The sequence below is a fragment of the Pleurodeles waltl genome, chromosome 10, assembly GCF_031143425.1.
Source record: "Pleurodeles waltl isolate 20211129_DDA chromosome 10, aPleWal1.hap1.20221129, whole genome shotgun sequence".
NCBI classification, from domain to species: Eukaryota; Metazoa; Chordata; class Amphibia; order Caudata; family Salamandridae; genus Pleurodeles; species Pleurodeles waltl.
This window is the reverse complement of record NC_090449.1, coordinates 101619293-101636580: the sequence shown is the minus strand read 5'-3', so window position 1 is coordinate 101636580 and position 17288 is coordinate 101619293. Positions and strand designations below refer to the sequence as shown.

Sequence of the window (17288 nt, the reverse complement as noted above, 5' to 3'; positions counted from 1 at the left end):
ATGTGAATGTTAGTTAATGGTGTACTGGTTACTGACATAAAATTCAGATTAGGGGGATTGTACAGTCCTGGAGCCTAGCCAGTCCTCACCCAAGACAGCTGGAAAGCATCTGTTACAGGGGATTTAAACTTTTGGCAAAGCAATAGTTTGCGTTTAAAACTAAAAGAAAATGACTTAAATTGTTAAAAATAAAGCGGAGACTGGAAAGGGTTGGCAGACGTATTCCCAACAGGGGCGTAACAAAGGCCCCCGCAGCCCACGCGGTGCGCGGGGTGGACGAGGGGTGGGGGAGAAGAGTAAGCTCCTGGGACCCCCGCTCAGCACAGCACCTGTCCTGAGTGAGTCCAGATCGGCGCCGCTCCTGTTCTGTTCAGGGGTCCCCTGCAGTTTCGTTGCCACGCTGATTCCCAAATCAGGACAAGTGGCTCTAATAATCTGTGAGGCGTGCGGCTTACTGTTTAACGCACATCCCTTAGTAACATTATTATTTTTTAATGCAGGATATTAATTTTGCTCGCAGAAGAAACGTAGTCTAAATGAATTTGTGCATATGTGACCACGTGTAGGTGCTGTTTTGAGACCTGTAAGTGTCAGATTGCACTAAAACGATGTTTCAAACTTTGGCCCTGAACCGTTTGGACTTTTGAAGAACCGAAATGTCTGTAAAACCCAAGCACAGAGGTTGCGTCTGAAAGCTCTGTGTGCTGCGCGCCCCTCGGCCGCCGCCAGGGGGCCCCCTCCGAGCAGCGCGCGGTCCGGTGTTCAGGGCTCCAGGAATGCGGAACCAGAGCAGCCGGCGCTGCGAGCGGAGCACTTTGAATGGCTGAGCAGCGGGGCTCCGAGCTGGGCTGAACTCCCGCGCTGCAGGTAATGCCCGCCGCCCGCCCGCAGCCCCTGCGCCCAGAGCCCGCCGGGAGGTAGGGGGATCGGAGGGGGGCGCTGCCAGCCGCCGGAGCGGACCATGGCAGAGGAAAGGAACAAGAGAGCCCTGCAGGAGCTCATCCAGAGGCCGGGCAACAACGTGTGCGCCGACTGCCAGGCCCCCGGTAAGTCACCCGCTGCCGGCGCGTCCTGCCGCTGCCTGTGTGATCTGCGGCTCCTGCCCGGGCGTGTCCTGCGGGTGGCTGTGGGGGCGCCCTGCTGCACCTGCCCGGGTGTGTGCCCTGCTGGTGCCCCTGTCCGTGTGTGTCCTGGTACGACCCCTGGGGGTGCTTCTGTGTTCTGGGAGATGGACTGTTGCGCCCTGCCCTTTCAGTTTTCCCGATGTCTGTTGCGTGTTCGCTTTGTCTCGTTGTGCGCTGCTGCCCTCGACCTTTTCCCTGTCTGTTCGTCCTGTTGCTGCTCGTGTCTGTTTGCCCTGTCACCTCACCCCTGTTGTCAACCTGTAAGTGGAACCCTAGTTTGGCTTGCTCCCTTTCAACTCTGTCCTCGTTACGAGTGTGTTTTGTGTTCGTCTTCTGTCTGCCCCTTCCTAACCCCAGACTTAGCCTTCTTGTGCATGCTGTCTGACTCCTGTCTGTGCTCTTGCTGCCAGTCTGAATGTTCATGCCTACTATCTCTGTGTTCTTGGCTTCTGACCCTGTCCTCATGCCTCCTGTTTGTGAGTTTTTGCTTCTTGTCTTTGCCCCCATGGCACCTGTCTGTGCTCTCATGCCCCCTCTGTCCTCATGCCTCCTGTCTGTGTGTTCTTGCCTCCTGTCTGCCCGTATGCCTCGTATCTGTGGTCTTGCCTCCAATCCATGTTTTCTTGCCTCTTGTCTGGTGCTTCTGCCTATGGACTGTGGCATCATGCCTCCTATCGGTGCTCTTGCTGCCAGTCTAAGTGTTCTTGCCTACTGTCTGTGTGTTCTTGGTTTCTGACCCTGTTCTCATGCCTCCTGTCTGTGTGTTCTTGCCTCCTGTCTGCCCTTATGCCTCCTGTTTGTGTTCTTGCCTCCAATCTATGTGTTCTTGCCTCCAATCTATGTGTTCTTGCCTCCTGTTTGGTTGTTCTGCCTCTGGGCTGTGTCATCATGCCACTTGTCTGTTTTCTTGCATCTTGTCTGTGCCCTCATGCCCTTCTCTGTGTTCTTGCTTTCCTGTCTGTGTGTCTTTACCCCCTGTCTTTGCTCTCATACCTCTTTACTGTGCCCTCATGCCTCCTGACTACATTTTCTTGCCTCCCGACTGTCCACATGCCTCCTGTCTGTTCTTGTCTCCTGACTGTGAGTTCGCGCCTCCTGTCTCTGCCCTCATTCCTCCTTTCTGTGCCCTTATGCCTTCTGTGTCTGCCCTCATACCTTTTGCCTCAGTCTCCAAGCCCCCTGTGTGGGCACTCACTCCTCATGTCCCTGCGGTCACGCCTTGTCTGCGCTGTCTATGAATCTCCTATCTGCCCCCTCCTAGTCGAGTCCTCGCTCTCCCTGACTATTCTAGCCCCTGAACCCCTCTTCCCCTGGCCCTGTCTTTGTGTCTCTCATCCTCCAACCTGGAGCATCAGCAATCTCCCGTCTCTTCATCTTGTCGACAAGTCTCGGTGCCCGGTGCATTGGGACACCCGGCACCGCTGCAGCAGGGAGCGGCGCTCCTTTATGTCACAGGTGCACCTTGCCCCCTGAGCTGAGGGTGTGTGAGAGCCTGGTACGTGCCAGGCATCCATTAACGCTCTGCGAGCCGCTCCCAGTTCCCAATAATGCACCCTCAGCATCTTTCTAGGGTCTGAGGTGACGGCAGCGTGCTGCCCACGCCTCTCAGCTCCGAGATGACAATGACATCAGTGCTGTGGCAGCCCCTCCCTGGGCTCTCAGACGCGCCCTCCCAGGCCTCTCCCACCACACTCTCTGCCTTCAACAGTGTGTTTCCAATCACCTTAGCCAGGGCACATTTTTGGTCTTTGATTCTATTGGTGGGCCTCCCACATTCAGTTTCACCTTTCACCTTTGGCCTTTGTTTTTTTAACCTTCAGGTTTCTGACCTTGGACTTGGAGTTTGAACTTCTGCCATTTGCCTGGTCTTCTGGTTGTGATCTGTGACAGTTGCTATGGATATTTTAATTACCTTTTATTTTGTAGGTTCTGACATTAGGATTTGAACCTGTGATTTTGACATTTAGTTTCAGTCTTCTAATTTGACCTGTGATATTTAGTTATGGGCATTTTGTTCAGATCTTTTGCCTGTGGTTCTATTATCCAGGTTCTGGTATTAAGCAGTTGGTTTTCAACAGGGGATTCTGATCACTGACTTTTTGTTTTATTATTCAGGTTCTTCTTTTTATCTTTTGTTCCCTGCATGTTACCGTGATCTTTGACTTTTCTTCTTCTGATCTGAGATTTGCTTAGGATTTGGCTGGGCCATTTGACCTTTCATTGTATTATTTAGGTTTCTAACATTTGGTATTGAATCTGAGGCCACGGCCTCTGACATTTAATTTTAATTCACTGATTCTGACGTGTGACATTTGATTATTAGCATCCTGTTCTGAACTATGGCACCTGGTTGTATACCTTTTGCTTTTTACTTTAAATTTTACTTTCAAACATTTCATTATGTTATTTGACTTATGACACTTTGCATTGGGCGATTTGTTGTGACATTTGACGTTGACTTTTGACATTTGGTTCTCACCTGTAACCTTTGTAGTTTTGGTTTTAGAAACTGCCTGTGGCTCTCTGTTATAGATGTTTGATTCTGGCCTGTAGTCTCAGTTTGGGACTTCTAATTTCGCTCCTTTTGTGTTTGCAACCAACCAGTTAACTCTGTACTTTGGTGTTTTGTTTTCAAAGTCTGGTCCCGGCCCTTGAAATTTAAAATCTCCATAAGTCTCTCTGTGTATTCCGCGGAAGAAGCTGCTTTTACCTCATGAAATCTCATTAAATGAGAGAACAAGGCGATCCCTAAATACAGCGTTGGATAAAAAATGAGACAGAAGGATATATTAATACATTGCAGACATAGGCAGCGTTTAAGCTCAACACGTGCATTTCTTACATTTGTAATGACAATCAATAGATTATTAAATATAGGAATCTGCTTTTATAGACACTTATCAGAAAATGGTCACACAGATGAGTTCTGGTCAGTTCTTATTTTTTCACCCTTGGTTTCTTAGTATTCCTCAAGTTTTCGTCTGCTCTCATGATGTATAGATTCTAAGTGCTTTCGTCTCCTCCAGGATCGATTATTGCAATGCAGGTGACTTAGGGGGACAGGGTAAAGCGATGGAGAAGACTGGGGCTGATATAAGACCCCGAGGAAAGGATACTTCTGCCCCTACCATATCAGAACCCTTTCTCTCCCGCTCTGATCGCTGTACAGTTTGAGAAGACATTACATTTCAAGGCTTGCACAGAGTTCATGAAGCATTACATGAACTTTCCTCTAGACACGCTTGGTATCGTCCACCACTGAATCTTCGATCGACAGATCTTTTTCTTCTTCAGATTCCATCTTGCAGATGGGGGCTCAGTGGTGGAAGAGCCTTCTCCGTAGCTGAACCCAACGCCCTGCTGCTACATACGGAATAAAGGCTAACCCGGTGGAGGATAGGCCTGAACTATAGACCTGATTGTACCCTCACTAACTGGTATTTGTCTCTAGGTTTTCATGTTCCCTTTTTCTTGACTCTGTGGAGCCTCTTCAAGCGTTGACTTGAGTTGTTGTGCTTTATAGATACAGATCACTAAACATATTCTGGCCATTGTGAAGCAGGGAGTGGGGGACAGATGCAAGCCCCTGACCCAGAATTAGTAGCCATTTCATAAAGCCAGTGCTTCATGTATGCCGGTTGTTGTCGGTAGCGGGCACCACCACTTATTTTTGGGGACTGGAACTTACTTTTCTTCATTAGACAGAGCAAGAGGGAGGAAAAAGTCAAAGACAGGAAAAATAATGACAAAAGGAGATGAAAAAGAGCACGCTAGTGTGACATAAAGAGAAAGGAAGCGTGGGGTGGTGGAAGATAGAGGCCTGAAGTAGAATCAAGACTAGGTGTCCTTGGTATTTGGAAGAGCTGGCATTTGGCAGAAATACTTTGGCGGGGCATTTACCTTTTAAATGGATTAAGATTTGCATAAAGTTAACAAACCTCTTTTTAAATCTTTCCAATGAGGCTGTCCTCAGTTTTCCTAACGACACGAGTGGGCTACAGACCTGAAAGTGTGTTTTTAGTTTTTTACACCCTTAAATCAACAAACAATAAAAACAGAGCTGCAGTGAGAGGTGGGATTGGATTCGCAAGAATCTTTCAGGATATAACTTTACATTACTGTGCTGTGAACCCCTGTTAGGTCATATATGTTATCCCTGTTGTGTTGTTTCATAGGCCCCCAAAAATGATGTTTTGAGCCTGGAAAGTTCCTGTGTAGTTGGGAATGTGCTTTTGTTGCCCGGTTGCCGAAGGTTAGCTTATGTGCCACTGCAAGACTAACGTGCGGGCCAGATAAAGCTGTCCGGTAGCCAGCCCTGTACTTCCTAGGCTTTACTTGTGTTACATTGTTGCCAGTGTTTGTAGCAGTTTTTGTTTGCTGTAACCAAGGTTCCCTTATCCACAAGTAAAGAGAAGCTTAGTTGGCGTAAGCGTCCAACCGGCGACCTTTGGTTACCATGGCCGTTGGTACAGAGTCTGCCTTCCCTTTCCCTGAGATTAGAGAGTCGATGAAGATGGAAGGTGTGCAGATGTTTGCAACACTTCCTCTTTGTGGACCTGTGAACAGAAACTCCTCAGCTATGTGACCGTGAGCGTGCAGGCAGAACTGTCTCCAACTATCTCGAGACTATGAGGCGTCAATGCGTTTGCACATAATTAAACCATATACTGTATGATGACATTGAGGGCTTCTTGATAAGCGTAATTGCACTCTCCAAAATCAACTTTTTTGCAATAACAGCAGACAACTGATAATATTGATATTAACATTGATCATTTCTATAACGATCATCATAACCAAATAGTTTCTTGTATGCTAATCTATAGGAGTTATTACAAATACTTTACAAAAGATAAGCGCGGGGGTGGCAGCTTCATCATTAGGCTCCACCTACGCCCGGAGTTGTGGGCTAAAGCTCAGCCACGCGACTGAGATCCCCTGTCAGATGGTCAGCAAGGGTTGCAAAGTGATCGAAGCCTTCTACATTACAAAAACCTTTCACAACCCTTTTTCTATATTAAAGTAGTTTAGCACAATCAAACCAAAAATGCATTCTGTCCTCAAGATCACAAGAACATAATAGATAGCATAGTAACAATATTCCTAAATTCTCACAATGTATTTCACAGGAATAACTGACCCATTCAAAAAGATATTTGTTCTGCAGGCTATGAAAATTTCACCATATATTTTACAGGGCATAGTCCATCGACTGTAGTAGCAGAATCCCAACATATTGTAACCAAATTCATGTCCCAAGATTTTGAAACATATTTACTCCAATCCAATTTCCCCAATCGAAATTAATATAACGTGTAGTTCCAAATTTGGCTACCAAATGCGGGAGTTATTTTTGTGGTATTAGCACAAAGTTCAACCATTGCTGTGTAAGAAAAAAACAAAAGATAAAAATAAAACACTTCTCACCTGTTATGCACCACTGATGCGTAAACAGTGTAAGTGGCAAAAGAAAGTGCCCTCACCTGAAATGGACACGCTGCCAGCTGATGAGGACCGGGGTTGTAATGCGCGATGAGGCCAATTCAAAATAGAAGACATTTTTCATGGTTGAGCTCATCAATATGTGCCGCAGGCATTCAGCACTATCCAGGGGTCGTACAAAGTATTATAGAAAGTGCCTTGGCTTCATAGACACAGAGTAGTGAAACAGCAGATGATCACCATATAGAGATACATTAATGTACACATTTAATGGCATTTGGCTCTTTTAGGAACTTAATTAAAAGTTTTACCAGATATCTTTAGCAATGAGATAATAACTCATTGTTTGTTTGATAACCGTGCCACCTCCTTCCAGCTTACAGCAGCCAGGGTGTCTCACAAATATCTTTACCCTTGTGTAGTCAGATTTAAATATTTCGAATCCATGTATCAATCTTTGTGCCCGGATTGCTGCCCTTACACAGAACACTGGCCTATCAGCAAACACTGAACACCTATTGGATGGAGGCGCCAATTTTATTGGAACAAGCTGACTTTTTGGACTCATGTCCATATCTGTTATGTGCGAAGACATGGCCAGCACGTAACACTGCTTTCAAGCGCTATAGTTCGAGTTAGGTGTGTAAAATGGCCCAATTCCATAACCCGACCGTCACTCGTGTATTAGGCTATAAAGATCTTAGAAGACCTTTGCCTAAGTATAATTTCATAAATTCACAGACTATTTATATCATGCTTATCAAAGGCATTTGTATAGTCAACGCAGTAGATATACCAGTGGTGCCCTGATGCATTGCCCGTTGCATAAAGATAGTCAGTGGTATCTGGTTGTGGATTCACTTCTATGAGCCCCAAATTTGGAGAAATGAATCCAGTTCTTATGATAAGCCCAGGCTACAGTTTTATAGATTAGTTCCCCTGTGAAGAACCTTCTTCAGGATCTAACCAGGCTATCCATTGATAATAACTCGGGTACCATTCCACCGCCTCCTTTGAAAGTAGACATAAATACAGAGCCTTTCCAACTACTGGCCAATATCAGCCTGATTCAACTTGGCAAACATAGGCTAAACAAGCTAGCCCAGAATTAGTGATGCCATTTCAAAACAGCATGAAGGATTCCCAATCTCTATATTCTTTGACGGTTTTATGTTTTCTTGATCCTAATGATAGAAGAAACACATTTCCAAAGATAAACGAGTTTTTAACCCTATTGTGCAAGGTACCTTTGCCCTCTAAATGTTATACATATACCCAAACTTCTAAGTTATGTCTCTGGGACTCATCATCCCTGCTGCCATGACAACGCCCTAGTCTGTTATCCTTAGTTACAGCTGCTTCCATCATTGTAGGCGGTATTCTTTGCTAACAGTATCTGTCTTGTTTTAATTGCAATTTTAGTAGATTGTCCTGTATCATGTAATTCGATTTTGATAGCAGCCTCGCTTTAGCCTTTTATTTCATAGCCCATATCACACCTTAATCCGATAAGGAGAGTGCCATGCCTCATGCCACCGTACAATGGTCTTGGTTTAGGTGATGTCATTTCACTACATTACCTCATCTCGACTATTGTGGATGGAATCTTAAAGCCTGGCTAATTAGCCAATACGAGGGACGTCACCCACTACCTTACATTCAAGAAAAGGTAGTTCATCTATTTCAATATTAAGTTTATCAATCTCCTACTCAAACAGTTTATAATGTTTAGAGAAAAAACAGCTGTGGTGAAGACAATACGCCACTTACCAAAAGTAACACAACTTTTACAAATGAGTATGAAGCGTCTGCTTAATAGGTGGAGGTACTACGCTACCGAACTAGTTTTGAAAAAAGTGTGAGAGAAACGCCCACTCCTACACAGACATGCACCGAATCCTAGAGCAGAACCATAAGCTTTCAATAGTGATGGTGAAACAACATAATTTGCCCAATTTATAAATGAAACTGTCATATTCCATTAGGGAAATAAAGTTGTTTATTCCACCAAGAACAGGCAGCCGACACGTGTTTTGTCTTTTGATGACTTTTTCAAGGCTCCGAAAGGTAATATATAGACCCAAAGTGCCATACGGCAAGATAATGGAATATGCTAAATGAAAAACATTCTGCACAAGCAAGAAAAAAAAACACCTCTCAAATTGCTCTGACAGAACAGGATGAGATGCATATTACTATTCTCCAAATATCAAAATATTAAGTATGTGATCTAAGTTAAGGTAACCAAGATCTGTCACCCAGAGTCAGTTGTCACTTTCATATACTCTTGTTAGTTGAAACCAATTCTGATTCATGAAAGTCTGTAACCCGGCAGTATAATCACAGTACACAAAACGGAGGAGCCCTGATAAGCCCCCCATATGTCTGTACTTCAACCCGTAAGTAGCTCTGCAGTGACCGCGTATCAGATGTGGTTTCAACATACAAGAGCATGTGAAAGTGACAACTTACTCTGGGTGACAGATCTCGGTTACCTTAACTTAGAACACATACTTAGTATTTTGATATTTGGAGAATGGCAATATGCATCTCATCTTGTTCTTGAGAGGTGTGTTTTTTTGCTGGTGCAGCATGTTATTCCCTTCACCTGTTCCATTTTCTTATCGTCTGGCACTTTGGTAATAATATTACCATTCTGAGCCTTGAAAAAGCAGTCGGAAGACGAATCACGTGTCGGCTGCCTGTTCTTGGTGGAATAAGCAACTTTATTTCCCTAACAGACTATTACATTTTCATTTATTAATTGGGCAAATTGTGTTGCTTCGCCATCACTGTTGAAACTGTTTGGTTCTGCTGTAGGATTCTGTGCAAGTTTATAAGGTTTGTAAACTTTTTACTATTTTAGATTCCGTATTTCCCACCACTAGACAAACACATAACGAACATATATTGTGACCTCCACACATCATCTAATCATCTAACAATTGCATTTGGATGTTGGGTACTGATGAGTAATCATTGAATACGTAACACAAACGAAACTGTTTGCGTAATAAAAACAGGGTTGTATGATAATATTGCGGTCAATATATCGGCCTACAGATACGCATTATAACCATAATACCAACTATATAAACATAGTCAAGGTAAGTTTAGATTTACTATAATTCACTCCACTACAATAATATTTTGAGAGTTGATATTAGGTCACAGTTGTACCGTAAGCTCATATTTCGACTGTAGTTTGGTGGTACGACACCTAAAAAAAAAAAAAAAAAAATGTTTATTCAACAACAGATTTCGTTACATAAAAGTCAAATGTAATTTTGTGTTATGTCAAGCTATATAAATTTATTTTAACCGCAAGGTTATGTACAACAGAACTTCCAGAGCAAAAGTTTTAATGGGGAAAAATCATGGTCTAAAGAGCGCCAAAGTCCATTGAGTGCTTGAGTTGCCAATTCAAGGAAATTGTCACTTAGCGATATGTATTGTGGAGAAGTGTGGCACAATGGTTAGAGCGGCAGGCCCTGAAGCAGAGATCTGGCCCAGGACCAGGATTCAAGTCCCGCCTCTGCAGGTCTTGGGCTCAATTCCCTTGGACCAGATAATTCTCGCCTCAGTGCCTAATCTAATTAATGGGTCCCACTCTGTAACTCTGCGCAATAGCTTGCTTAATCTCCACAACGGCCCCAACAGCCGGATGCCTGGCTTCACCCTGGGGGTGCCCAGGAGTGGGCACCGCACAGGGAAAAGCCAGGAGGGGTTCCATAGCGGTATGCGTACATCTCCTTGAGACCCTAACGAGTGAGTAGTGCGCTATACAAGTGCGAAGTTTGCAGTTTTACTGCCTAAGCTGCCTCCTGCTGGTGCTGCTGTCTGGCCCTTGCCACTGCCTGTAGGATTCCACAAAGCTTTGATGAGTTTCTACCTGCAGTCAAAGCACTTTGGGACAAAGATGATGGAGATACCCATGGTACGTGTCAGCAGAATCTAGAGTGAGGTGTGGACAGAAGGAGGGATGGCAGTAAGGAGGAAAAATTGTTCAGTGTGATGCCAGGGGAAATGCTCTTATGTGATTGGTTAAGCACATTTTGTGAAATTTACAGTGCAAATTTCAAGAGAATATTTGCTCTCATTCTATGCCCTCTGCTACTGTGAGGTGAAAATGTTTGTTTCTTGACTCTACTAATGCTTTCATACACTGGTTTTCATCTTGCAGAATGTTCATTTAATAATGAAAGACAAGAAAAATGCAACTGTGCGGCAGAAATTCTGTCACCTTATTCAAGTTTGAACATCCCTACTAATTTATTGTAGTGGTTTAAGCATTTTTAAATGAAGCACAATTTATATCCTGAAGATGTTCCTGAATCTCATGAGGTGTATAATGCATTTCTGCTGCTGTTGCCCTTCGAACAGGAGATGTTTTGATTTATTTGGATTTGTAGCCACAAAAAAGTGTACATTTTGCCAAAAATTATTGTAAAATGTTAACATTTATCAGTTGAAAATGCCCCTTCAGGAACGCGTATTCATTTTGTTCCACTACTGAAAAACCTAATTTTGCCTTTCACTGGCCAGAAAGAGGGTGCAAAATACAGCGACTTCAAAATCTTATCTAGAACTGTTTTTATATGAATTGTTTTTCATAACTAACAATAATTGCTGTGTGGGTCAGACCCTTATTTACTTTTTTGTGTAAATGTTTTCTAGGGCGCCATATACTCTGGAGTTGGTTAAAGTTGTACATTTGAACAAACTATCACAAGTAACAAAGTAATTGTCAACATTCAATGCGGTAAACAAACACTAATATGGACTTGAGGTGTGTAGAGGTCCACATGCTAGGGTGATGCTACTTAGAGTTGAGTCTTTGATTATCAATGGACCGGCAGCAGGTGGGGGTCAGTCTCGTCCTCTGAGGAGTAAAGGTGCGGGTTGAGGACACGTATATCTGCTTGGTGGTACAATAGAGTCTTGACATGGGCAGCTGGGTGCGACCCCGCCACCACACCCCGTCAGCGCTGGCACTCATTGTGTGGACATTTGAGAAAGGGGATGCTTCACGAGCAGGATTACTAACCCCTGGGTGGTAGGATGCATACATTACTCCTGGTGGTGTCACCACGTGTATCTTTTTGTCTCAGTGTCCGACCCCAATGGCAGACTGACTACTGGATTTTGCCTAGATCAATTTCAGTTGAAAAAATGCGATTAGTCTTTTTCTCTGGCATCTGTGCTTCTCTCTGGTGCGTAAGTGATACCTGTGCTTTAAAATAATAGCAAAGTGCAGAGACGCAAGAAACATTATAAAGAAAGTGGTTCTATAAATGTTAACAATAGCATCTCATCCTAGTTTTTCCTCGCCATAGTCATGCTAGTATTATTATTTCACGCATCAGAATAGGGGCTACAGAAAGGAACCCCACAACATAAAAACATGAGTAATAAATATATCTTCTGCACATTGTGTACGGAAAGTGAAACACTACTAAATAAAATGCTGATGATGGATGACATTCATGGAAGGACCTCTGAAAGTTCTTGTGTAAGATTAATTGTGACATCCGCTGACATGGTTCTGTTATTAGTGTGGTATGCCTGTCAGTTTGATGCATCAGTGACTCTCACGAGACCCCTTTTGCCTTACGTGAGAAATTACTTTTACACTGCGTGATAACAGGAACCTGGGTCTTACGAAAGCTGAGAGTCTGCATATGTGATAGACATGAATACTGTTAGAGAAGAGTGCAGGGGTCTCCCCTGAGCTCAGGTGGAGCGCATCAGTCACTTTTAAGGAAAGTCAAGACAAGTTGAAAGGATGTGGGGTGGAGGGGAGGCTAAGGCTGGATCACAAGGTTAAAGGGGTGACTGAAGAATGAGCCCTGACCAGGAGAGAAGCAGGAGGTGGACAGCACGGTGATCAGGCAGGTCGCTCCCCTCCCCGCCACGCAGCCTCCAGTGTGACCGCTCTCGCTCCTGTGCCCTGTGCTCCTGTGCCCTGACTGCCTTTTCCCGCCTCCAGTGACCTAGCGCCAGCGTCCTCTTCGTTTTGCGCCGAGTGCCTGTGTCTGCTCTTTCTTCTGTACCCCGAGTGTCTGTGCCCCTGGTATTGTTCCACTGTACTTTTTACCTTTTTGCCCTTACTGTGTTCTTTTCTCTTCCAGCCTCGCCGCGTCACCCCATCGCCGCCCGTTTGTTTCCCGCCGCTACACTCCGGTAGCTCCGCCCCCTTGCTCCCCATTGGCCGCCCCGCTCCCACCTCCCAGCTGCTCCTCCCTCCCTCTTCCCCTCATATGGAGGCCGCGCAGCGATAGAGAGAGCGACCTCTGACCCTGGTTCTCAGGCAGGTCGCTCCCCTCACCGCCACGCAGCCTCCAGTGTGACCGCTCTCGCTCCTGTGCCCTGTGCTCCTGTGCCCTGACTGCCTTTTCCCGCCTCCAGTGACCTAGCGCCAGCGTCCTCTTTGTTTTGCGCCCGAGTGCCTGTGTCCGCTCTTTCTTCTGTACCCCGAGTGCCTGTGCCCCTGGTATTGTTCCACTGTACTTTTTACCTTTTTGCCCTTACTGTGTTCTTTTCTCTTCCAGCCTCGCCGCGTCACCCCATCGCCACCCGTTTGTTTCCCGCTGCTACACTCCGGTAGCTCCGCCCCCTTGCTCCCCATTGGCCGCCCCGCTCCCACCTGCTCCTCCCTCCCTCTTCCCCTCATATGGAGGCCGCGCAGCGATAGAGAGAGCGACCTCTGACCCTGGTTCTCAGGCAGGTCGCTCCCCTCACCGCCACGCAGCCTCCAGTGTGACCGCTCTCGCTCCTGTGCCCTGTGCTCCTGTGCCCTGACTGCCTTTTCCCGCCTCCAGTGACCTAGCGCCAGCGTCCTCTTCGTTTTGCGCCCGAGTGCCTGTGTCCGCTCTTTCTTCTGTACCCCGAGTGCCTGTGCCCCTGGTATTGTTCCACTGTACTTTTTACTTTTTTGCCCTTACTGTGTTCTTTTCTCTTCCAGCCTCGCCGCATCACCCCATCGCCGCCCGTTTGTTTCCCGCCGCTACACTCCGGTAGCTCTGCCCCCTTGCTCCCCATTGGCCGCCCCGCTCCCACCTCCCAGCTGCTCCTCCCTCCCTCTTCCCCTCATATGGAGGCCGCGCAGCGATAGAGAGAGCGACCTCTGACCCTGGTTCTCAGGCAGGTCGCTCCCCTCACCGCCACGCAGCCTCCAGTGTGACCGCTCTCGCTCCTGTGCCCTGTGCTCCTGTGCCCTGACTGCCTTTTCCCGCCTCCAGTGACCTAGCGCCAGCGTCCTCTTCGTTTTGCGCCCGAGTGCCTGTGTCCGCTCTTTCTTCTGTACCCCGAGTGCCTGTGCCCCTGGTATGGTTCCACTGTACTTTTTACCTTTTTGCCCTTACTGTGTTCTTTTCTCTTCCAGCCTCGCCGCGTCACCCCATCGCCGCCCGTTTGTTTCCCGCCGCTACACTCCGGTAGCTCCGCCCCCTTGCTCCCCATTGGCCGCCCCGCTCCCACCTCCCAGCTGCTCCTCCCTCCCTCTTCCCCTCATATGGAGGCCGCGCAGCGATAGAGAGAGCGACCTCTGACCCTGGTTCTCAGGCAGGTAGCTCCCCTCACCGCCACGCAGCCTCCAGTGTGACCGCTCTCGCTCCTGTGCCCCGACTGCCTTTTCCCGCCTCCAGTGACCTAGTGCCAGCGTCCTCTTCGTTTTGCGCCCGAGTGCCTGTGTCCGCTCTTTCTTCTGTACCCCGAGTGCCTGTGCCCCTGGTATGGTTCCACTGTACTTTTTACCTTTTTGCCCTTACTGTGTTCTTTTCTCTTCCAGCCTCGCCGCATCACCCCATCGCCGCCCGTTTGTTTCCCGCCGCTACACTCCGGTAGCTCCGCCCCCTTGCTCCCCATTGGCCGCCCCGCTCCCACCTCCCAGCTGCTCCTCCCTCCCTCCCTCTTCCCCTCATATGGAGGCCGCGCAGCGATAGAGAGAGCGACCTCTGACCCTGGTTCTCAGGCAGGTCGCTCCCCTCACTTCCACGCAGCCTCCAGTGTGACCGCTCTCGCTCCTGTGCCCTGTGCTCCTGTGCCCTGACTGCCTTTTCCCGCCTCCAGTGACCTAGCGCCAGCGTCCTCTTCGTTTTGCGCCCGAGTGCCTGTGTCCGCTCTTTCTTCTGTACCCCGAGTGCCTGTGCCCCTGGTATGGTTCCACTGTACTTTTTACCTTTTTGCCCTTACTGTGTTCTTTTCTCTTCCAGCCTCGCCGCGTCACCCCATCTCCGCCCGTTTGTTTCCCGCCGCTACACTCCGGTAGCTCCGCCCCCTTGCCCCCCATTGGCCGCCCCGCTCCCACCTCCCAGCTACTCCTCCCTCCCTCTTCCCCTCATATGGAGGCCGCGCAGCGATAGAGAGAGCGACCTCTGACCCTGGTTCTCAGGCAGGTCGCTCCCCTCACCGCCACGCAGCCTCCAGTGTGACCGCTCTCGCTCCTGTGCTCCTGTGCCCTGACTGCCTTTTCCCGCCTCCAGTGACCTAGCGCCAGCGTCCTCTTCGTTTTGCGCCCGAGTGCCTGTGTCCGCTCTTTCTTCTGTGCCCCGAGTGCCTGTGCCCCTGGTATGGTTCCACTGTACTTTTTACCTTTTTGCCCTTACTGTGTTCTTTTCTCTTCCAGCCTCGCCGCGTCACCCCATCGCTGCCCGTTTGTTTCCCGCCGCTACACTCCGGTAGCTCCGCCCCCTTGCTCCCCATTGGCCGCCCCGCTCCCACCTCCCAGCTGCTCCTCCCTCCCTCTTCCCCTCATATGGAGGCCGCGCAGCGGCCGCGCCGCTGGCACGCCAAAGGCGTGCGAAAGGCAAGCCCGTCTGCGCCCGTCTGCGCCCGTCTGCGCCCGTCTGCGCCCGTCTGCGCCTGGACCGCGCCCAGCGCCAGAACCCCTGGCCCCCGCCGCTGCGAGCCTACCTGCCGGACCTACGAAGCCGCCACCCTCCTCGCACTCAACACCGGCCGGATCCCCGGGTGCTGCCGTGCCGCCCCAAGACGCACCCACGGACCCTTCACCTGCCAATCCTGCAAGTTCTCCTGCATCCAGACCCGCACCGCGCCCGCCAAACCAAGCACCAGCAGCAACCACCTGAAGTGCATCCTGCTCAACACCCGCTCCATCCACAGACACGCCGTGGAACTCTGGAACCTGCTCGACACCACATCTCCAGACGTCGCCTTCCTCACAGAAACCTGGATGAACGCCTCCTCAGCGCCCGACATCGCCATCGCCATCGCCATCCCGGACGGATAGAAGATCACCCGGAGGGACCGCGTCAACCAGACAGGAGGAGGCATCGCCATTGTCCACAAGAACACCATCCGCATCACGACCAACTCCGACAACACCCTGACAGCTGCCGAACATCTCCACTTCCAGATTCACACCGACCCCAAGACCACACTCAGAGGCACCCTCATCTATAGACCCCCAGGACCCCGCACACAATTCAGCGAAGACATCGCAGACTTCATCAGCCCACACGCCCTCCCCTCCGCTGACTACATCCTCCTAGGGGACCTCAACTTCCACCTGGAGAACAACAACAACACCACCACCCTGCTGGACAACCTCGCCAACCTCGGACTCAAGCAACTGGTGAACACCCCCACCCACTACGCCGGACACACGCTTGACCCAGTCTTCTCCTCCAGCAAATACATCTCCTTCAGCCACTCCACCGGACTCCACTGGACAGACCACAGCTGCGTCCACTTCAGCTTCAGAAAAATCACGACTCACCACCACCCACAACAGGCTCCCCGCAGGAGCTGGAACAAGATCACCACCGACCAGCTCTCCACATCACTGAGCCAGAACCCTCCTGCCAGCTCAGCGGACCCCAACCAAGCAGCCAACAACCTTACACAGTGGATCACCAACTGCGCTGACAACCTCGCACCTCTGAAAACCCATCCCATCAGGCCCAACAGCAAGAAAGCCTCCTGGTTCAACAACGACCTCAAGAACTCCAAGAAGAACTGCCGCACCCTCGAGAAAGCCTGGCGAAAAAACCCGACTACAGACAACATGACCGCCCTCAAGTACGCCTCCCGTAAACACCACCAGCTGATCCACACCACCAAGAAGACAGCATTCAAAGAACGACTAAACACCAACGCACACAACAGCAAGGAACTCTTCAGCATCGTCAAAGAGCTCTCCAACCCCAGCGCCGGAAACAACGACATCACCCCCTCACAAGACCTCTGCGACTCACTCGCCTCGTTCTTTCACCGCAAGATCGCCGACATACACAACAGCTTCGGCGCACAGACCTCGCACCCAACCACCAAACCGATGCCCCCCAACACCACCCTCCGCGCCTGGACCCCGGTCAGCGCCGAAGACACCATCCATACAATGAACACCATCCATTCCGGATCACCAACCGACCCATGCCCCCACCACGTCTTCAACAAGGCCGACTCCGTCATCGCACCCCATCTCCGGGACATCATCAATTGCTCCTTCAACACCGCCACCTACCCGGAGAGCTGGAAGCATGCCGAACTCAGCGCCCTCCTGAAGAAACCATCAGCAGACCCCACCGACCTCAGGAACTACCGCCCCATCTCGCTCCTCCCGTTTCCTGCCAAAGTCATCGAGAAGACCGTCAACAGACAGCTGGCCGCCTTCCTCGAGACTAATGGATCCCTCGACCACTCACAGTCCGGCTTCCGAGCCAACCACAGCACGAGACCGCCCTCATCGCAGCCACTGAC

At 49.0% G+C, this 17288-nt stretch overlaps 1 protein-coding gene across 2 annotated transcripts in view; it reads left to right on the top strand.

The window, feature by feature from the left end:
* Positions 1–763: 763 nt before the first annotated feature.
* The window catches only part of ADAP1 (ArfGAP with dual PH domains 1), a 422403-nt gene continuing 405878 nt past the window's right edge, over positions 764–17288 (top strand). Inside the window, exon 1 of one of the 2 annotated variants that reach the window (XM_069209858.1) lies at positions 764–867. Coding sequence is in view for 1 of the 2 variants with exons in the window: in XM_069209856.1 (XP_069065957.1) it covers positions 962–1046 (85 nt within the window). In the remaining variant the exon portion in view is untranslated. Of the gene's footprint in view, positions 1047–17288 lie in introns of both variants that reach the window. The other variant, XM_069209856.1, reaches the window with a different exon arrangement.